General features: G+C 40.0%; 1 protein-coding gene and 1 pseudogene across 2 annotated transcripts in view; one reads left to right on the forward strand and one right to left on the reverse strand.

The window, feature by feature from the left end:
- The first annotated feature begins 2,484 nt into the window (after positions 1-2,484).
- cntnap2b (contactin associated protein 2b) overlaps positions 2,485-23,407 on the forward strand; it is an 82,209-nt gene continuing 61,286 nt past the window's right edge. For both annotated transcript variants that reach the window (XM_030725370.1, XM_030725371.1), the window contains exons 1-2: positions 2,485-2,895; positions 21,036-21,146. In XM_030725370.1, the coding sequence (XP_030581230.1) occupies positions 2,817-2,895; positions 21,036-21,146 (190 nt within the window). In that variant the 5' untranslated portion in view covers positions 2,485-2,816. The remainder of the gene's footprint in view (positions 2,896-21,035; positions 21,147-23,407) is intronic.
- On the reverse strand, positions 10,813-10,943 carry LOC115777496 (uncharacterized; annotated as a pseudogene).

Here is a 23,407-nt window from a genome sequence, read left to right on the forward strand (position 1 = left end):
CCGTCCCGTCGGAGTATGAATGTGTGTGAATGATAGTTAATTAAAAAGCACTTAGCTTAGTACATATGGAAGTGCTTGTATGAATGGGAGTGCATGGGTGAATGTAAACATGTTGTAATAGCGCTTTGAGTGCTCATACTGAGTAGAAAAGCGCTATATAAGAGCTAGTCCATTTAGGTTAATCGGGTTAGGGTTAGGGTTATTGATTCTAAATTGCTCATAGGTGTGAGTGTGAATGGTTGTCTGTCTCTATGTGTTAGCCCTGTGACCTGTACAGGATGTACCCTACCTCTCGCCCTATTACAGCTGGGATAGGCACCCAGCTGGGTAGCTACCCAGCGACTCTGAAAAGGATAGACAGAAAAAATGGATGGATGGTGTGAAGAAGACTCCTCATTTACATGCATAAATTGGAGTCTATTAGATGGATATGAAACCACTGCAGTGCATTACCTATGATACCTACCACATGCTCTAATCTCTGTGATAAAATGTTATGGTCAACAGCATCAAAGCTGCACTGAGGTACAACAGGACAAGAACAGAGATGAGTCCACTGTCAGAGGCTGTAAGAAGATCATTGGTAACCTTCACTAATGCTGTTTCTGTACTGTGATGAATTCTGAAACCTTTTAAGCCATGTTTTAATTGCCAACAGCTTAAAGGCCTGTGGCCTGGAGGAAGTAACTACTGAAGGTAACCCAGAAAGCTCAATTGGAGAGAAAGACTTTAAACAAATACCAGCAGTGCTGAAAGCAGCCAAACATGAAGATAAATCTTTGAGATAGTTTGGAATAATTTTTTCTTTAATGTCTAAAATGTTATTTGTAAAGAAATCCATGAAGTCAATACTAGTGACTTCATGGATTAAAGTGAAAGGAATTCTCGGCTCTACAGAGCTCTGACTCTTTGTCAGCCTGGCTACAGTGCTGAAAACAAACCTGGGGTTGTTCTTATTTTCTTCAATTAATGATGAATAGTAAGATGTCCTAGCTTTACGGAGGGCTTTTTTATAGAGCAACAAACTCTTTTTCCAGGCTAAATGAGCATCTTCTAATTTAGTGAGACGCCATTCCCTCTCCAGCTTTCGGGTTATCTGCTTTAAGCTGTGCGTTTGTGAATTATACCACGGAGTCAGGCACTTCTGATTTGAAGCTTTCCTTTTCAGAGGAGCCACAGTATCCAAAGTCGTACGCAGTGAGGATGTAAAACTATTGACGAGATAATCGACCTCACTGGGAGCAGAGTTTAGGTAGCTGCTCTGCACTGTGTTGGCACTGAAGAGCATAACAATGAAGGAATTAGATCCTTAAACTTAGTTACAGCACTTTCAGAAAGACTTCTACTGCAATAAAATTTATTCCCCACTGGTGTGTAATCGTTATTGTAGATGTCCATACTACAGTATAATTTGTCCTCTTTGTACTGTTGTAAACATGATACAATGCTTTTATAAGGTGCTATAGGTGCATAAATACTAAAAATTGGGAGATTTTAGCCTACTGCAAGGTGGCTGTTAGTCAACATGATGACTTTATGTATAATTCAGCTTTAGTGGATGTGAATGACATGTTATTGTCATAAAATAAAAATAAAAAAATCGGCCACTCAGGTGTTGCAGCTTACTAAAGACAAAACAAACAAACAAGCAAACAAAACAAAACAAAACAAAACAAAACAAACAAACACAAAAAACAGGTCATTTCAGCCCTTTGCTATGCGGTTGCTAAGCAACATGATGACATCATAATATATAACTTAGATAAGACCCTTCAGGAGCCTAAGATGTATCTAAGTACCCATTTTGGTTACTTAACTCCTGATCGTTTAAGATGAGTTGTCGTCCAAAAAACCAAAAAAACCTGAGATTTCCACAGAGATGTAGTACTTGCTGTAGTAGTATATGTACTTGCTGGTTTGCTGTCTTTAAGGGTTTTTTAATTAAAAAAATAAATAAATTAAATAAACCACTTACGAATGGTTCATTGTTTTGGTATGTTTTTAAAATGAACAAAAGTTAAAAGATTATGATCCCGACACTGAAGTATTGCATAGCAGCAAACAGCTGCAGCTTGAGGCGAGGCTAACGAAGAGAGAACTGCAAAAACCTGGACAAAAGGACTATTGTTGGTTTCTGGATATTGATTTAGAACCCAAGCTTCTTGTGCCCGCGTATTTTGTGTGTGTGTATAAATCGTTTAGTCTGAACTCCTGATGTGAGTCTTCTGTGGGCAGTAAATTTCTGTTTTTCTTTTATTATCTATTTTAAAAATGTTTTGAAGATGCTATTTTGCCAGGCCTTTCTAAGACCTAACTGAGCGTTGTCGTGGCTTACACCTCGCTCCTGTTTCCCCTGCGGGACGCCTGCGGACCCTTCTGTCCCCCTCCTCTTTTCAAAGAGCCCTGTATTGTGGTACATATCAGACCGTACCAAGTATTGTAGAGAGTGGGGGTGTATTGATTACTCCTGCGGTTGTACAGCCCCCGTCTGCCTGCCTGCCTGTCTGTCTGACCATGCACCTGGAGCTCGAGGCCCGGCCCGCAGCACAGTCGCGTTCTGCTCACAGGCTAGTACCGGAGGTTGCTGGTCAAACCCAGCCGGAGTCTCGCTAGGCTAGTTGATGGGAGAGGAGAGAAGGAAAAAACGTACACGACGCAGCGGGCGGACAACCATTGCTTCTTGCTCCTAATAAACCATAAACTGCGCCTCGGCTGTATCACTGAAACAACAGACTGCCTCGCGGAGGGAGCGCCGCACCGGGACCCACCTGCACCTGCTTTATTGTCTGTTTGACTCTGCGGATATTTTTGTTAACATGTTTTATCAGACCGCTTTGTTGTTGCCAGTCTTGTGTAGCATCATCAGCACCTCCAGCACTGCATCCTTAGTGTCCCGTAAGTAGGCTAGTGCGCGCGCGCGCACACACACACACACACACACACACACACACACACACACACACACACACACACACACACACACACACACACACACACACACTACCGTAGGGTAATTGGGAAGCTCGCATTTGCTGGGGCCACATCTTCTGTGTGTAGTCAGGGATATAGACTCGAGTCAGAGCTCAGCATGAGGGCAAAGCCCAGCGTCAGCAGCAGGGCGGGGGACCATACGGTATGGCACACACAGCATTCAGTCATGTGAAAATTAAAGACAGTTCTTATCACAGTTCCTCTGTGACTAAAGAGGAAAATAATTAGGGTTTTCCGGGGCAAGAATAGAAATAGTAGAATCATGAATGTGTTTCAGTGCACTTTGGTGGACTGTGGTAGACTTATAGAAAACACAGTCCAAATGTCTTCAGACAGAATATCAACAACATAGCAGTTACAAAATAACTATGAAAACTGCACACCCTCTTGACTGTGTATTGTAGCCATGCATGCTCCACAAATGTATCAGAAATAGCTTTTCTAGTCCATGTTTTTCCATTCAGTTCAGTTATTGTTTAATGCTAGTTCACTACAGTCATCAAGGTGCTTCATGCAGTAAGATAAACCTTACATCAAGGGTCATCTCTGCAAACAGTGTGAGGGCCAGATGCTCTCGTAAAGTAAAATAATATTAATATTATATCCTAAGTAATATATTATGATTTGATATATCATTTTTTATTTCAAAATTATACTATTTTTAATTATGTGATATGCAAGCCTTGCACTTATGTTGACGGTTGTTATGGAGACACTGCAGTTGTGTGCAGTTGTGCTCATTATAGATATAATGAGCATGGGAACCAATAAAATGTTACATAACAGCAAAGAGTTTATCTCTGCACAATCTACTTAAGTAGATTGTGCAGAGATAAACAACAAAACGGCTTCTGAAAATTTTCAGAAGCCGTTTTGTTGTTGTTGATTCTTTTTACAATGAATATAGAAACATGAAGAGTTCAGATGCAAACCCATCTAAATCTGCCTGGACACTTTTAAAAGAGCTGTGGGGTTCGTCACAACCGAGGGCGGAGGAATGAGTTTACTACTGGGGGGGAACACATATCATAAACCTGCCAGATCTGTAAATACTCTGAGCAAAGCATAAAAAAAATGCTATTTGATCTTTTACTTTCTTCTTTTTCAAATGCTTTTTGGAAAAATTGTGTTGTGTACACCTATATTATTGCATGCATAATTTACAGATGTATATGTTTTATAATTGTAAGACATGGGCAAACACCAAACAAAATGGTTATTTTATCAGGTGGCCGCACTGGTACTAGCAAGCTAAATATTTCAGTAGCACAAAAATAATTTAGTAGTGCACACAAATGCAATGTTTGATATGTTTTATTGGTTGAAAACATTTAATAATGGTCAGAAATGCATTTATGTTGGTTGACTGTCAGCAGAACTGGTTCTTTAATTAAACAACATTCTGACATGAAAGAACCCTCACAAATAATGCAATGAACAAATTATTCACTTTTTAATATCAACCTTAAGTTAAAAAAACAGCTATTAAAATATGCCTATTCAGTTTGAAACTCTGTTTGTTTGGACAACAAAAACTAAATCTAAAAAAAAATATATATAAATAAAAATAATAACCAAAGAAAATAAATAAAAGTGATACCTCTCACATTTAATCAACAAGCTGTGTGCCTCACTGACAACACAGTGTGCTGTTGCACTTTACAGCCAATCAGGTGCAGAGCACACAAAAGGTTAAAAAACACTGGCCTAGGCAAAAGAGCCAAAATGTTGTTTCCGCCTCTCATTTGCAGCAACAAACTGCTCGCAAATTGACTTCCTGTGCAGTAAATATTGGACGAGTGACCATCTCCGGATTAAGATGACTGAAAAAGATTTGGTTTCTATTTATGAAAGTAAACTGACAACAAGATGTTATAAAGAACCATATTCATGGCAACATTCGCAACACACCGTTTTACCTCATTCAAAAGAGTTTCTGACTCCTGCCGCTGTCTCCGCCTCTCAAACACTAGCCATTTAGAGGGGGGGCGGGGGGAGCGCAGTGACATGACGCTATGTTGCGCCTTCAAATTAAAAAAATGCGATTTCAAAATCAAGTATTTTTCTCTTCTGCGGTGTACTTTTTGAGTGGTACAAATGCGCCTGTCTCCAATATTGGGGGGGACACGCCCCCCTACCTCCCCCCGGTTCCTACGCCTATGGTGACAACCAAGGGATGGACGCATATGGGGGTCTGTGACCACAAGCGGGTACATGCCCAGTCACAGAGCCACCCCCCCTGCAAGCAGACTGTGTGAAAAAGCCCCACACAGGCCGGGAAGTACGCTCGGCAGCCCCTAACAATCCTTCCACAGGTTCACCGATTGAAATCTCTTTACGCCTTTTACTTCCTTTACTTAGACAAGTTTGATCACCGAACATTTTTTCGACACAAAACAAGGTTAGACTCACCTTCAGCTGTGTTTATAATCTGCGAAGGAGTATTACGGCCACATTGAGAAAAAAAAATTAAATTGTGCATTTTCAGAATAAAGTTAAAATTTCGAGAAAAAAGTTCTTTCAAGTCAAACTGCCACAGCTGCTGTACCCTCTACAAACTGCCTTGGGTAGATAAAACAACTTGATAAGTTGTTTTATTGTATCTGATTCCACATGTCCCCTCTGTACTGCACAAAGGTGCAACCATTGGTATCCTTGTGTCTGGCCATTGCCAGTTTCTGTGGTTTTTCCTTCTGAGCAGATGCAGCTTTCTGCATCATCTCTTTAACAGCCTCATACTTATCACTACATTGTGTTTATGTACTAAAAGAGAAATAATTTCTTTGTTACTAAAACAGATTCTAAAGTATAGTTTCACTAACTCATCTACTCAAGACATTTTCTAGAGGGTATAGCAGACGCGGCATTGCAGTTGTTTGACTTGAAGCGACAACTTTAATCCCCACATTTTGATTTTTTTCTCAAAATGTTGACTTTATTCTCAAAATGCACAATTTAATTTTTTTCCTAAATGTGGCCCTAATACTGCTTTGTAACAATCTGATCACCACCAACAAAAGCTGGTTCTTCAGTGCACTGCACTGCTGAAAATACTTGAAGTCACATGGTCTGATCTTGCATTCTGATCGGTTCTAGGGACATGGAGGCACTTACAGGCAATGGAAAATGTTGTTTGGAGGCTTTTGATAATTCAGACTAGTCAGAGACCGGTATTTAAAGAGTTATGACGTGACATGATTGAGTGGCGTATAGTAGCTCTGGCAATATTCAATTCAATTTTATTTATATAGCGCCAAATCACAACAAACTGTCGCCTCAAGGCGCTTTGTATTGTGGGTAAAGACCCTACAATAATACAGAGAAAACCCAACAGTCAAAACGACCCCCTATGAGCAAGCACTTGGCGACAGTGGGAAGGAAAAACTCCCTTTTAACAGGAAGAAACCTCCAGCAGAACCAGGCTCAGGGAGGGGCAGTCATCTGCCGCGACCGGTTGGGCTGAGGGGAGAAAAAGACATGCTGTGGAAGAGAGCCAGAGATTAATATCAATTAATGATTAAATGCAGAGTGGAGTATAAACAAAGTAAATAAGGTGAATGAGAAGAAACAGTGCATTATGTGAACCCCCCAGCAGACTAGGCCTATAGCAGCATAACTAAGGGATGGTTCAGGGTCACCTGATCCAGCCCTAACTATAAACTTGATCATAAAGGAAAGTTTTAAGCCTATTCTTAAAAATAGAGAGGGTGTCTGTCTCCCGAATCCAAGCTGGAAGCTGGTTCCACAGAAGAGGTGCCTGAAAGCTGAAGGCTCTGCCTCCCATTCTACTCTTAAGTATCCTAGGAACCACAAGTAAGCCAGCAGTCTGAGAGCGAAGTGCTCTGTTGGGGTGATATGGTACTATGAGGTCTTTGAGATAAGATGGTGCCTGATTATTCAAGACCTTGTATGTGAGGAGAAGAATTTTAAATTCTATTCTAGATTTAACAGGGTGCCAATGAAGAGAAGCCAATATGGGAGAAATATGCTCTCTCTTTCTAGTCCCTGTCAGTACTCTAGCTGCAGCATTTTGGATCAGCTGAAGGCTTTTCAGGGAGCTTTTAGGACAGCCTGATAATAATGAATTACAATAATCCAGCCTAGAAGTAATAAATGCATGAATGAGCTTTTCAGCATCACTCTGAGAAAGGATGTTTCTAATTTTAGAAATATTGCGCAAATGCAAAAAAGCGGGTCCTACATATTTGTTTAATATGTGCATTGAAGGACATATCCTGGTCAAAAATGACTCCAAGATTTCTCACAGTGTTACTGGAGGCCAAAGTAATGCCATCCAGAGTAAGTATCTGGTTTGACACCATGTTTCTAAGATTTGTGGGGCCGAGAACAAGAATTTCAGTTTTATCTGAATTTAGAAGCAGGAAATTAGAGGTCATCCAGGCCTTAATGTCTTTAAGACATTCCTGCAGTTTAATTAATTGATGTGTGTCATCTGGCTTCATTGATAGGTAAAGCTGAGTATCATCTGCATAACAATGAAAATTGATGCAGTGTTTTCTAATAATACTGCCTAAGGGAAGCATGTATAATGTAAATAAAATTGGTCCTAGCACAGAACCCTGTGGAACTCCATAATTAACCTTAGTGTGTGAAGAAGACTCCCCATTTACATGAACAAATTGGAGTCTATGAGATAAATATGATTCAAACCACTGCAGTGCAGTACCTGTAATACCTATAGCAAGCTCTAATCTCTGTAATAAAATGTTATGGTCAACAGTATCAAAAGCTGCACTGAGGTCCAACAGGACAAGAACAGAGATGAGTTCACTGTCAGAGGCTCTAAGAAGATCATTTGTAACCTTCACTAATGCTGTTTCTGTACTGTGATGAATTCTGAAACCTGACTGAAACTCTTCAAATAAACCGTTCCTCTGCAGATGATCAGTTAGCTGTTTTACAACTACTCTTTCAAGAATCTTTGAGAGAAAAGGAAGGTTGGAGATTGGCCTATAATTAGGTAAGACAGCTGGGTCAAGTGATGGCTTTTTAAGTAGAGGTTTAATTACAGCCACCTTGAAGGTCTGTGGTACATAGCCAACTAATAAAGACAGATTGATCATATTTAAGATTGAAGCATCAATAATTGGAAAGACTTCTTTGAACAGTCTAGTAGGAATGGGATCTAACAAACATGTTGCTGGTTTGGAGGAAGTAACTATTGAAGTTAACTCTGAAAGATCAACTGGAGCAAAAGAGTCTAAACAAATACCAGCAGTGCTGAAAGCAGCCGAACATGAAGAATAATCTTTGAGATGGTTATGAATCATTTTTTCTCGAATGTCTAAAATTTTATTTGTAAAGAAATCCATGAAGTCACTACTAGTTAACGTGAAAGGAATACTCGGCTCTACAGAGCTCTGACTCTTTGTCAGCCTGGCTACAGTGCTGAAAACAAACCTGGGGTTGTTCTTATTTTCTTCAATTAATGATGAATAGTAAGATGTCCTAGCTTTACGGAGGGCTTTTTTATAGAGCAACAAACTCTTTTTCCAGGCTAAATGAGCATCTTCTAATTTAGTGAGACGCCATTCCCTCTCCAGCTTTCGGGTTATCTGCTTTAAGCTGTGCGTTTGTGAATTATACCACGGAGTCAGGCACTTCTGATTTGAAGCTTTCCTTTTCAGAGGAGCCACAGTATCCAAAGTTATACGCAGTGAGGATGTAAAACTATTGACGAGATAATCGACCTCACTGGGAGCAGAGTTTAGGTAGCTGCTCTGCACTGTGTTGGCACATGGCACTGAAGAGCATAACAATGAAGGAATTAGATCCTTAAACTTAGTTACAGCACTTTCAGAAAGACTTCTACTGTAATAAAACTTTTTCCCCACTGCTGTGTAATCCATTAAGTAAATGTAAATGTTACTAAGAAATGATCAGACAGGAGGGGGCTTTCAGGGAATACTGTTAAGTCTTCAGTTTCTATGCCATATGTCAGGACAAGATCCAGAGTATGATTAAAGTGGTGGGTGGGCTCCTTTACATTTTGAGAGAAGCCAATTGAATCTAACAATAGATTAAATGCAGTGTTGAGGCTGTCATTCTCAGCATCTACATGGATGTTAAAATCACCCACTATAATTATTTTACCTGAACTGAGCACTAAATCAGATAAACAGTCTGAGAAATCAGACAGAAACTCTGAGTAAGGACCAGGTGGACGATAGATATAACAAATAAAACAGGTTTTTGATTTTCCCAATTAGGATGGACAAGACTAAGAGTCAGGCTTTCAAAAGAATGAAAACTTTGTCTCGGTCTTTGATTAATTAATAAGCTGGAATTGAGATTGCAGCTAATCCTCCTCCTCGACCTGTGCTTCGAGCATTCTGACAGTTACTGTGACTCGGGGGTGTTGATTCATTTAAACTAACATATTCATCCTGCTGTAACCAGGTTTCTGTAAGGCAGAATAAATCAATACGTTGATCAATTATTAAATCATTTACTAATAGGGACTTGAAGAGAGAGACCTAATGTTTAACATCCACATTAATTGTTTTATTTTTTGGTGCAGTTGATGAGCTGTATTATTTATTGTTTTTGAATTTTTATGCTTAAATAGCTTTTTGCTGATTTTAGCTTTGGTTTTTGGTGGTCTGGGAGCAAGCACCGACTCTATGGGGATGGGGTTTTGGGGGGATGGCAGGAGGAGAGAAGCTGCAGAGAGGCGTGTAAGACTGCAACTCTGCTTCCTGGTCTCAACCCTGGGTAGTCAGTTTTTAGGAGGGTTAATAAATTTGGCCAGATTTCTAGAAATGAGAGCTGCTCCATCCAAAGTGGGATGGATGCCGTCTCTCCTAACAAGACCAGGTTTTCCCCAGAAACTTTGCCAATTATCTATGAAGCCCACGTCATTTTTTGGACACCACTCAGACAGCCAGCGATTCAAGGAGAACATGCGGCTAAACATGTCGCTCCTGGTCTGATTGGGGAGGGGCCCAGAGAAAACTACAGAGTCCGACATCGTTTTTGCAAAGTTACACACCGAGTCAATATTAATTTTAGTGACCTCCGATTGGCGTCATTACTGCCGACGTGAATAACGATCTTACCAAATCTACGATTAGCCTTAGCCAGCAGTTTCAAATTTCCATGAATGTCGCCTGCTCTGGCCCCTGAAGACATTTGACTATGGTCGCCGGTGTCTCTAGCTTCACGTTTCTCAAAACAGAGTCACCAATAACCAGAGTTTGTTCCTCGGCGGCTGTGTCGCCGAGTGGAGAAAAACGGTTAGAGACGTGAACAGGTTGGTGGTGTACCCGGGGCTGCTGCTTAGGACTACGCTTCCTCCTCACCGTCACCCAGCTGGCCTGTTTTCCCTGCTGCTCGGGATCTGCTGGGGGGGAGCTAACGGCGGCTAAGCTACCATGGTCCGCACCCGCTACAGGGGCCTGGCTAGATGTAGGATTTTCCAGGGTGTGGAGCCGAGTCTCCAGTTCAGAAAGCCTGGCCTCCAGAGCTACAAACAGACTACATTTATTACAAGTACCGTTACTGCTAAAGGAGGCCGAGGAGTAACTAAACATGTGACACCCAGAGCAGGAAAGTGCAGGAGAGACAGGAGAAGAAGCCATGCTGGTAGTGAGTCGGCTAAGGGCTAAGCTACTAGCTGAGCTAAGCTAGCGAATTCTAAAAACAAATAAAGTGAGTAATGTGAATACAGGTGATTCAGCAAAGAGTATGCTATTTAAAGTAGGTGAAGATTACACTAAAATATGTTATTATCCAGATAAATCGAGTTATACAGATATAACAGCTAACAGACAGCAAAACAGTGTGCTCCGAAACAGGAACAGGAAGTGATACAATACCGCAGTGAGAGCCAACACCAAGTGACCAGCTGGTGACCATCAGGGGCGTATCAGATATTAAACTGATAAGAACAGATACTACACTTGATCTTAGCCAAAAGGCCGAGAAGCGATACTATTCGGGGGCCAGATGGAAAGCTCTGTGGGGACCGGATGTGACCCATGGGCCACTAGTTGCCTTTCCCTGCCCTAGATAATTAGACAGAGAACAATCTGATAAACCCCTATAATGGGTGGAAGGAAGAACATCTTTTAACAGGAAGTGGTCTCCAACAGAGCAGTCATCTACCGCAACCAGTGACTGGATGGGCAGTGTTGGGAAAGGAACAAGAAAAAAAGAGCATAGAGAGACCATGAATGATAAACACAAACTACAGGGGGAAAAAGTTGGGAAAACTCAAATATGAAGGAATATGATTGAATGTTTTTTTGAGTTTCTCAACATTTGACTGTTGACTTTACAGAGTTCTGGCAACTTGAATTTTCTTATTAGACATTAGACTTATAAGACACCCTTCCCGATGAGACCATGAGTGGTCGGACACCATCTTGTGCCATCCCCACATCCCCATACAATTGTTTTAGTCTGCCCTTAGGTGGTGAAGAAAAGAGGAAGAACATATGCACAAAACAAATTATACATATATAGCAAAAACTACTTCACTCCGACTCATTGATAAGAAGGGAAGAGGTGGGTATGGAAGTTCTTTGCATTCAGTCGTTAAAAGGGAAGAAGACAACGGTATGTTTCCATGAGCAGTTACAATAATGGTTGTGTAGTTCAGTGTTTTTCAACCTTTTTGAGCCGAGGTACATTTTTTCATTGAAAAAATCACGAGGCACACCACCAGCCAAAAATGTTAAAAAAATGATACTCTGTAGCCTATATTAACAATATAGTCATTCTTATCAAAGTGTCTTGAATAGGAATCAAATAAACACAAAAAGAACTTTATCATATAATATATATCTTCTTTCAAATAAAAAGTCGCGTTATTACGGTAACTCAAAGTTCCTTTGATCAGCGCCTCAGGCTCTGTGCTAACCAGCTGTTCGGCCGGTAGCGGCGATCGCCCGGCAGTATAGAGTTATAATATGTATGCTGTGTGTGCGTTTCAGATGGCTCTCATGTTGCAGAACTACCGCTGCAAACTGTTGGTCTGGGCATTCAACCGGTGCTTTGCATGCCTCCAGTTTCTTGGTGTGGGGTTTTAAAAATGATTGTGGTAAAGTAGTCACTCTCATGCCTCCGCTAGTGACGACACTCCCTGCCCAATCAGTGGCATGCTGTCGTCCGCGGCACATTGCATCGCCTCGGATCGCTTAGAACCTCGGGTGAGTGAGTAAGGAAAAAGGACCGGCAAAGTGTTCCTGATTCTACTGGAGATGCCGTCAAATCGCGGGGAGTCGAGTCGACCGGCGGCGAGCCATTCCGTATGGAAACACAGCTTAATTCTCTTGTCTCTATGCACAATGCAATTCGCTACCTGCTGCTATCTAGTCTAGTGATATGGAAGAGTATTACATGATTATGCTCCAGTCACTACTACAGCACAGACACTCGTGGCATATTACGTGAAACTGGATAATTTCCCACGGCACACCTGACGATCTCCCACGGCACACTAGTGAAAAACACTGGTGTAGTTAGTTATCGCTTGCTGGCTAGGTATGGTCTTTATCATGTCACTGTATCTATATCAAAAAAGGACAACCTGTCAGCCCGTGTCACTGCTTTCAGTGTGTTTCTAGTTAATATACATTTTGCTTGGCTCTTATTGTTATGGCCCTGGGTTATGACCCAGCGTTTTTAGTTTTTGGACTCTCAGTATTATATTGGTTAATGTTACTATTTGATTCTTAGTTTATTGTGTTTGTGCAGTTCTGAATCTTTGTCTTTTTCTGGTAATTCCTGGTTGGCTTCTTTGTTTATATTCTCAGACTTCTTAGTTTAGTTATCTGAGTTTTATTCTTGACTGTTCTTCATTTTGTATTTAATCCTGTTTCGGTTCTCAGGCTTCCCATGTTCTCCGGGTCTGTTTGGTGTTTTGTTTTTATGCTCCTGTTAGAGTGCATTTAGTCCTGGTCTCAGTTCCTTTTGTTGTAGTTTGAGTCCTCCCTGGTATTCCTTCCTCTTGTGTCTAGTTACCTGTTATGTTCTTGTTCCTCTAGTGTGGGTGTTGTAGTCCTTAAGTGTGTCTGCTTCCTCTGTGTGTCAAGTCAGCATTTCTCTTTCCATGTCTACTTCCTGTTTTAGTTTGTCAATCCTCTGTATCTTTGTATTCAGTTTTACTCCCCTTGTCTTGTTCAGCTGTGCTCCCTGTTGTGGTCTATGTCCCAGTTACATCATGTGTATATATTGTCTCTCATTGTGTTTCCTGGTTCAGAGTTTCCTTGTGTATTTCTTAGTTGTTGACTTATCAGCTCCAGTTGAGCTTCTAGTTTTCTTGTACATGGTGAAGTGCAACCAGCAATAGAGTTGTGGTATTTCCGAGTTATGCTTTGACTCCTGAGTTCTGTGTTTGGGGTCTTATCCTGCCTGTCACCTGCTGATCAATGACTCTTGGGTATGTTGGGGTTTGCTGAATAGTTACAAGTCAGTAGCATTGGACATGCCGGTGGCAGATCTTGGCTTTTATTCATGCATGTGCAGACATACTGTGCTTTGTGAGTTGTGTAGTCAATCTGACTTGTTCCTGTGGTGACAGCATTTTGTTGTTTCAATTACTAGGACTCGCTTTTGGTGCCTCATTTGGCGGGTCTTGGGATGCCACCTCACCATTTGTGATATACAATAATAACATATTTATTGCACTTCCTGTAGCAATGGCCCAAGTGTTGACCAGTGATGTTGATCGATTCTGTATGCTGATAATTATATTTACATATTACAAATGGCTTATTTACTAGTCTGTAATTCAATTCAATTCAATTCAATTATATTTATATTTATATAGTGCCAAATCCCAACAAACTGCAGTTAGTAAGTAAACTGCAGTTTAACTAACTGATGTGCGTCATCTGGCTTCATGGATAGATAAAGCTGGGTATCATCTGCATAACAATGAATATTTATGTAATGCTTTCTAATAATACTGCCTAAGGAAAGTATGTATAATGTAAATAAAATTGGTTCTAGCACAGAACCCTGTGGAACTCTATAATTAACTTAGTGTGTGAGGAAGACTCCCAATTTACATGAATAAATTGGAGTCTATTAGATAAATATGACTCAAACCACTGCAGTGCAGTTCTTTAATACCTATAGTATGCTCTAATCTCTGTAATAAAATGTTATTGGTCAACAGTATCAAAGCTGCACTGAGGTCCACAGGACAAGAACAGAGATGAGTCCACTGTCAGAGGCCTCTAAGAAGATCATTGTAACCTTCACTAATGCTGTTTCTGTACTGTGATGAATTCTGAAACCTGACTGAAACTCTTCAATAAACCGTTCCTCTGCAGATGATCAGTTAGCTGTTTTACAACTACTCTTCAAGAGTCTTGAGAGAAAGGAAGGTTGGAGATTGGCCTATAAGTAGCTAAGACAGCTGGGTCAGTGATGGCTTTTAAGTAGAGGTTTAATTACAGCCACCTTGAAGGCCTGTGGTACATAGCCAACTAATAAGACAGATTGATCATTTTTAAGATTGAAGCATCAATAATTGGAAAGACTTCTTTGAACAGTCTAGTAGGAATGGGATCTAATAAACATGTTGCTGGTTTGGGAGGAAGTAACTATTGAAGTTAACTCTGAAAGATCAACTGCAGCCAAAGAGTCTAAACAATACCACAGTGCTGAAAGCAGCCGAACATGAAGATAAATCTTTGAGATGGTTATGAATAATTTTTCTCTAATGTCTAAAATTTTATTTGTAAGAAATCCATGAAGTCACTACTAGTTAAAGTGAAAGGAATACTCGGCTCTACAGAGCTCTGACTCTTGTCAGCCTGGCTACAGTGCTGAAAAGAAACCTGGGGGTTGTTCTTATTTTCTTCAATTAATGATGAATAGTAAGATGTCCTAGCTTTACGGAGGGCTTTTTATAGAGCAAACAAACTCTTTTCCAGGCTAAATGAGCATCTTCTAATTTAGAGAGACGCCATTCTCTCTCCATGTGCATTTGCATAGTTACAAGAATATACATCTTTGATGAAGAGCATGTACACATTTCCAAAAGCAAGTCAAACACCCTACATCAGATATTTCCTATGCCCTCTAGATTGGATATGGCATGCACTGAATGTAATGTATATGGCATATTTATACAATGTATATTATACATTGTGCATGCATCCCAAAAAACATATTCAACAACTTCAATGGCTAGCTAAGGTGACAATGGATATAATCATCAAAATTAAAGAAGCAAACATTTGAAATATATCAGTTTATGTGTAATAATATACAAGTTTCAATTTTTGAATGGAATTACTGAAATAAATCAACTTTTTCACGGTATTGTAATTTTATGAGCAGCACCTGTATGTTTCATATTTTGCAAATGCTTAAGCGAACATATATAACTACCTTTATACCTTGTAGTAACAATAGTAGGCTACCCAGCTCTAGCCAGAAAAAAATTCACAGGCCAGGGTAATCAGTTGTATTCTCTGTCTTGGTGGGTTATTCATAAGAAGTCAGTCAATCTAAAATCGAAAATCGAAAGCGGCAGAAGGGCGTGACTCTGCCGTCTCAACATCAAGTTTTCTACCATATTACATGTGTATTACATGAGAAAAGCGAAGCGATTTTCACAGCTGTGAATTAGGTTGGGGCTCTAAGGCTGAACTTGCTGCTTTGTATCAGTTCATATCACAGATAAAAGGGATCGGCACGGGAGCTGCTGTGCTTAATTGGGTAAAAAAAAATTCTGATCACCGGCCGTTCGGGAACCTCCCGATGGCCACCATTGCCCCAGTCTGAATGAGTTATATCTGTATTTAACTTCCACTCAGCGGCGAAAGCCAGCGGGGGTTGAAATGATGTGACGGCAGTCGGGCGTTCTCTCCATCTAAAGCGAGCCTCGATAGTCCGGTCAGGTGACAGCTAGCGAGGCGAGCTGCTGGTAGAACAGCAGCAAAGGACAGCTCCAAAAACAGCGGAGCACTTTTTGCAAATAAGCTCATCATGCTCATCATATTGTCAATATAATCTGTATGCCTGGAACTTATACTTTCCACGGTGCAAAGTGCGATTTAAAATGCGTTAAATTTTTTAATTCGTTATTTTCCTCGTAATTAATTAATTGTAATTAACGCGTTAAAGTCCCACCCCTACTTTTAACAGGAAGAACCCTCTGGCAGAACCAGGTTCAGGGAGGGGCAGCCATCTGGGAAGACTTTATAAAGCCTTAATTATAAAGTAAATATAACGGTGCTACTTCATGGATTTTCACCTATTGCAGGGGTCTCTGGAATGTAACCTCAGCAATAGGTGAGGGATTGCTGTACAGCCAAAAGTAGCCATTTGTACCTCTTTCCAGTTGCAGAGCACTTTATTTTGTCATTTCAGGGAGAGAAAATCCCTTAACTTAGTGTAGTTTGTGGGAAGTTATAAAGTATAACTTCTTTTATTGTGAAAATAATAATTTTTATTTTTGTTTTTTGTGGCTGTAGCTCAGTGGGGTGGCTGTAGCTCAGTAGGTAGAGCAGGTCACCTACTGATCGGAAGTTCAGCGGTTCGAATCCTGGCTACTCCGGGCTACATGCCAATGTATCCTTGGGCAAGATACTTAACCCCAAGTTGCTCTCCGACCGTTCTGTCGGAGTATGAATGTGAGTGAATGTTAGTTAATTAAAAGCACTTAGCTTCATAAAAATGGAAGTGCTTGTATGAATGGGAGTGCATGGGTGAATGCAAACAGGTTGTATAAGCGCTTTGAGTGCTCTGACTGAGTAGAAAAGCGCTATATAAGAACTAGTCCATTTACCATTTACCATATATATATATATCATGTCAGCTATAGTTCTTGCAAAAAAAAAAAGAATTGGCAAAAATCTGTATCAGCAGGTTATACTTAGGTTATAACCTGCAGGTTATATTCAGCTAAGAAAATTTCATTTGGTGTATCTCTATATTATGAGAAAACTGTGAAACTGCAATGTATTAAACCTGAATAAAAATAGTCTACTTTTGATAGATAAACCATTACTGAAGGACTGATAATATAGTCAAGATACAAAACATCCTCACAGTGAAAATATTGTAACAAGTATTTTATTATACTAGTCCTGCCATGAAAATATGACTATAGATTATACCGCATGAAGACATTTCTTAAATTAGAGTTGTTTTTCAAAAGTCTAGAAGTTAGCTGTAAAGTGCAGCAGCATCATGTGATGTCTAGATTTGGCAAGACAGAGTAGTTGGAAACATTATAAGGAAGTTGGTTAGAAACTGAAAACTGACTGGGATTTAGACCCTGTTTTAGCTAGGATTCTGATGACATATCTTCTCTGCTAAATTAAGACAGTATCAGTATCCTTTTGAATTCTTAGTTATTCATTTGAGTTTCTGTTTAGGATTTTCTCCTTTTCTAGTGTTGAGGTTTTATTCTAATTTGGTAGTTTGATGTTTGGATTCACATTTCATGTGTTTCCTTTCATCACCAAACACAGAATCTTGTTGGCTCTGTGTCTAATGTTTGCCTTAGGTTACTTCCTGCTATCACTTTGAAGGTTTGTTTTTGGTATGTGGTGGAACGGTGGTATTGTGGTTAGCGCTGTTGCATCACAGCAAGAAGGATCTGTGTAACGTTGTGCAATGTTTAATGGTACCTTTGTGGGTTTCCTCCATGCGCTCATACTTCCTGCGACAGTCTAAAGACATGCTTTTAAGCTTAACTGGTAAATTTGCCATGGATGTGAGATAGAAGTGTATAATAAGAATAAAGCAATGGATGAGTACATGGTTGAAAAAGTGCTACACAACCACTAGTCCATTTTCTTTCATGTTCTTCCCTATGATAGCTGGGATAGGCTTCACCCCCCGTGACCCTGAAAAGGATAAGCAGAAGAAGATGGATGGTTGGATGGATGGATGGATGGATGGATGGGTTCTTTGTTAGGTTTGTGTCTGTCTCCCCTAATTCTCCTTATCCTCCTGTTGGTCAGCCCTTAATGATCATATCTTCCCTCAGGCTTTGTCACAGTGTCTGTTACCTACGCCAAGGAGGTTATGTTTTTTGGCAACATTTTGGTCATTCTGTCTGTAAACACAATAGCTCAAAAAGTTTTGAATTAATTCTGATAAAACTGTGCTGTGTGTCGAGTGGAGTCATGTTCATAAAAACAGTTCATTAAAATTTGGCTTACATTCACCAAGATCTTTAAGGTCTGCTTCATGATAAGGTTGAAAAATGGCAAAAAGCTTTATAACTTTGAAACAGATCTTTACAAGTGTGGTGTGTATTGTCAACATATAGAAAGTACCATATAAAGATTTAAAATATCATGTCACATTTGATCTCTGACCTTTTCATCAAGGCCAGATAAGGTCAAACTTTAAGGCTCCGTTTACATGAGAACAATCCAGTTTCCACTGTATCTTTTCTTGTTTTTGTTTTCGAAAAGTAACGTGTTCAAACAGAAACATTTTAAAAACGATCACCGTTCACATGAAAACACAAGACATTGAAAACCCTGTAGTTACCATGCCAGGCCACAAATTGGCGGTGTGGGTATAGGAGTTGCAAACATAGTGTGCAATATTTTCACTGTTTACGTGGGGATGGCGAATGGAGCATTTTGAAAACACTCCATGTGAAACACATTTTTAAATTGTGCCATCGAAACGCTGAGGTCAGGCCAGTGCACAACAAAACTTTATGGTTTTCATCTGAAAACATTCTTGTGTAAACGGGGGCTAAAATTATGCTTAAAGTTCTAGTGCAACATTTTGGAAGTGATACTGATATATGGGGATTCTAAATATCACAGTATGGTTTGCATCCAAATATCATCTCACATTTACCCCCTGATCTTAATTTTACATGTCACATCTGCCTGTCTTTCAAGTTGACACCAAAATGCATTATTTTGCTGCACTACAAATCTCTTTTTCGTCTTTGGAGTTTGTTGGAATTAGATTTATTTCAGCATTAAAGCATATTTCACAAACTAATTAGCAATTTTTGTGAAGACTGTAGTGGAACATAACTTGATTGGTACAATTCTTGGCATAAGAAAATACAAGAAAACACACAAGACCCAGAAATGTTTACAACACAATTAATTAAAGAAATTAATTAATTTCTTTAATTTTAAATGAATTTATATAAAGCGGGAAAAAAAAGTTAAAGTTGCATTAGAAAAAAGCAAGTTCCAGTGTCAGACTTGTTGAATAGTTCAGGGTTTCTACTTTTAAAATTACACTGGGCTGCAGGATCTTTGTGGGACTATTAAATAATTAAACCACAACTGCTGTATACTGAGCACAAAATGGTCATATTGCGTTATTTCATTCCCTGGCATGTGACTGTTACTTTTCATTAGTGTACAGACTGGGAAAGGTGCTGGAACTTTCATCCTTGAACACAACCTTTTTTCCATTTGCTCCTGCTGTAGCTGCCTGATTTCAAACACTTTACAGGTGTAGGAATCTGCAACATTTATCGTGACATTGTTGAAAAATTGCATTGATCCAAAGGGAATTCTGCACAGATCAAATGTCCAAGACTCCCACCACAGTTTTATGGTTTCATCATAGGCAGGTATTCTATATGATTCCTATAAAACTGCTACAGAACAGTAGTTTTAGTATAGGACCTTGAATTTAGTTCAGTGAATCTTCAATGGTAGAAAAAAAATCCAAACACTCAAAAAACCTTCAAAATGATTTCAAAATCTTTGGCATTTGTATGATGAAAAGTAATAAAGATATTAGCAGCTAAAAGCAGGGCTGAACGGAGGGAGTGGTTGGGTGAATAGTGGGCTGGTCACATTCCAGCAGCCGCAGTGGAGTCATCATTATACACAGGATACTAAATTAAATCCTGTTTCAACCAGAAACTCTGATCCATGATCTTTATATGAGTTCACTTGATTAAAAAGCAGCCGCATTTTAAAGAATATCATCATTGTGGTTTTCCAGACTCTCTTAGCAGCAGGAAGCTCACCACAAGTACTCTTGTCAGAAAGAAAAGGTGTTGATGGAGTGCTGAGGTTATTTTCCAGGTTGTCTGCTGAGCAGATAATTTTTGTCTTGTTCCTTTAAACTGCTTAATGCATGCATGGCTTGTTGCTTTGTGATGCAGATGAGGAAGCTCATTACTATGCCCTGCACCTGTCTCTATCTGTCCCTCACACACACACACACACACACACACACACACACACACACACACACACACACACACACACACACACACACACACGACAAATACACAAAAAAATGTTCATTTTTCCTGGTCCCATCTTTAGTGTTTGTGTGTAAGAGTAATGTGTGAATTTTGTTCAGTTCAGTTTCAGCACAAAAATGGTAAATGTTTCTTAATACTTTTCTACTCGAGCACTCCAGCCTCATTCACTCATTCTTACAAACACGTTATTATGCCTAAGTGCTTTCTATCTAGCAGTCACACTCCAATGACCACATCAGAGAGCATCTTGGCCCAAGGACTATCCTACTAACTTGATACTAGATACTAACTTGATTTTTTTTTATTTGTTGATTTCACAGATTCAGTTATGTTAGATTTACTTCACCGCAGAATCATTTTTATCAGTGCATAATAAGACCGTGACATTCTGATACTTGGCTTGTCAGGATGGTTTTATTTGCAATGTTGCACTTAAATATAACTAAGGTAGTCAGTAGTAATGGGGTGGTTGTACGGTAGATCATGAGGTAGATCAGGTCATCTGCTAATTGGAAGTTTGGTGGTTAGACCCCTGGCTCCTCCAGTCTGCATGCTAAAGTATCCTTGGGTTAGAGACTAAATCCAGAGTTGCTCTCTGATACAGCCATTGGAATAGGAGTTAGATCAAAAGCACTTAGGTGTAGAAAGATGTGTTTGTGTGAATTGGTGAATGAATCATGTTGTATGAAGTGCTTTGAGTGCTAAAAGTAGAGTAGAAAAGCGCTACATAAGAACCAGGCCATTTAGTAAAATAGTACACTTTTTAAAATTTTGACCTGTTTGTGGCATTAAAGGAAACATCTGGGAAAAAATAAAGCTCCCTTTGCTTCTGTCTCTGGTTCAGGGAAGTGTGAAGACAGCTTGGCCACTCCTCTCCCATATAGCTCCTTCACCAGTTCGTCACTATTCAGCCAAGGATATGGAGCTGGTTACGCCAGACTCAACCGGAAACAAGGTATGCCTTAGAAATATTGAGTACTGTGTTGTTTCTATTATTGGGTAAAGTTATTCATGTGCAAACCTCTAATTAATGTTCAATATGAATGAATTTTACTTTTTGTTTCACATATGAATGTAAATATACTACAATATGAATTGTAAAAGTGCGGGTACTAAAAATGTACTGGTTCCCATGTGAAATTTTAAAATTTGAGCTCACCTGACAGTAAATATTTAGCTGCTTCTAGAGCAGTGGTCCCCAACTTTTTTTGAGCCACGGACCGGTTTAGTATTAGAAAATATTTCCACTGACCAGCCTTTAAGGTCTAGCGGTCGTCATGGTAATGTTTAAACATGCCTTCAAAAAAAGATACACCTCAAAAACATGCATACAGTAGAAATCTCCTCATTCGGGTTTAAATGCCCCATGGGATTTCATCCGACGTAAAAAAAAAAAAAAACCCTTGTAAGTGTAAGCCAGGAAAAATCTGTTTCTTCCAAAATATCAGACAGTTTGGGGTCTAATATCAAATTTCGCTGCCATTGCTTCTGCTTCATCTCTGGATTTGCTTCTGCAATTTTGATAATGTCATATTTTTGCTTGTATGTGCGAGTTTGTAGCTTACGCTTGCCTCCTGCGCTTGCCATGATTGTCTCTGTTGCAATGAACTGATATAGACACTAAAGTGATCTCCAGGTATTGTGTAGTTGCACATGAATGAGTCAATGCATGGAAGTGGGTGGACGTGAGTTGAGGAAGGCTTTAACGCTAAATTCATCTGACTTATAGATCACATTTAATTGGACATGTATTACAATGGGAGCAGATTTTTCATCCAAGATAGGTGAATATCTGACTGACTTTGGTGATGATTTTATTGGAATTAACATCAGGAAAAATGGAGACCTGCAGATGCCATCTGACTAGAGAGAAAATACGATTTGTACGATTTCGACTTTTTCGATTTTTACTGTATAAAGCACATGAAAAATACAACTCATCATAACACTGAATCAGTGTGAGACCTGAGCTAGTTTCTCTGCAATTCATTTTTGCTAGCTTGTGGGTTGGCTGGGTTCAGCTGGCACACACCAATACAAACTTTGATTTCACATGGAGAGTGGCTACAGAGCTGTGGTGTCGGGCACCGGAGAGAATCAGCTTGATGGCTGAGTCTGCCTCACTGCTATCCCCGTGCTGCTAAATAAAAATGGTAAATAGGGGGGGGCACTGGTGAGCAAGATATGGCGTAAGATGCTTTTTTAGGGCTCCTGCAAAACTCACAACATTTACATAAAAAAAAACAGCACTAATGTGAGAAGATGACTTTCTCTAAGCTAACCTAACATTTTATTTCACTACTACTCACAACCCTATTGGTTCAAAAAGGTGGGGGCGGGCTTTGGTTTAGAACCGTGCCTTCCCTTGTTGGTGCCCTGAGCTGGTCCCAGCCCCTTGGCACGGCTCGTCCAATCGGCAGCACAAAACAGGTGGGGGCGGGCTGTGGTTTAGACTTTTAGCCCGCCCCTTCGTGGGTGCACAGCCTGGTCCCAGCCTCTTGGCACATCCAATCGGCGGCCCAGAAACCCTAAACAGGAAGGAACACACCTACAGAGCAGACCATGCTCTCAGAACGTGGCTATTTTACATTTTCCTGAAGCAGTGGGAGGGGAGTGACATTTACTGTTCACCTCTCACTTTAATGCGTGCAGTGTTTTAGCGATTTTATTAGGGACTTTACGTACCAAGCATATTTTCCCAGCCACGACAGCTGGGCAACAAGATTAGTGCATCACTGAAGTCTGAATTTACCAAGGTTCTTGTACAGGACATATTTGAGCCGTGATGGCTCAGCTGAATACCGAGATTAATGCATCTTTTTATAGCTTTGAGAACACTCTGACCTCTGATTTTAGATTCTTTCTGCTCTCCGTGTCTCTATCTCTTTATTTGAATTCTTTAGCCCACTGCTTCAGACACTGCATAGGTATTTAGTTCAATCATTATTAAAGTTGAATAATAGTTTTTAATTCCCCTCTGCCCTTTAGTGTTTTGAGCCAGCTGCTGAATTATTATCTGAGTAAAAACAAGTCCCAACACTAACCAAGTTAAAGCCAGGCGATAAACTGAAGAAAACACCATAAGGACATAAACAACCGGACAACTAGAACAAAACCAGTCCGAATGTCCGAAAAACTGCAAAAGTATAAGTACGGAAGTGATGCTAATGCTGCACGGCCTGCTAGGAACATGAGACAGCGTGCAACAGGCGACAC

This window comes from Archocentrus centrarchus, unplaced genomic scaffold, assembly GCF_007364275.1.
Source record: "Archocentrus centrarchus isolate MPI-CPG fArcCen1 unplaced genomic scaffold, fArcCen1 scaffold_54_ctg1, whole genome shotgun sequence".
NCBI lineage: Eukaryota > Metazoa > Chordata > Actinopteri > Cichliformes > Cichlidae > Archocentrus > Archocentrus centrarchus.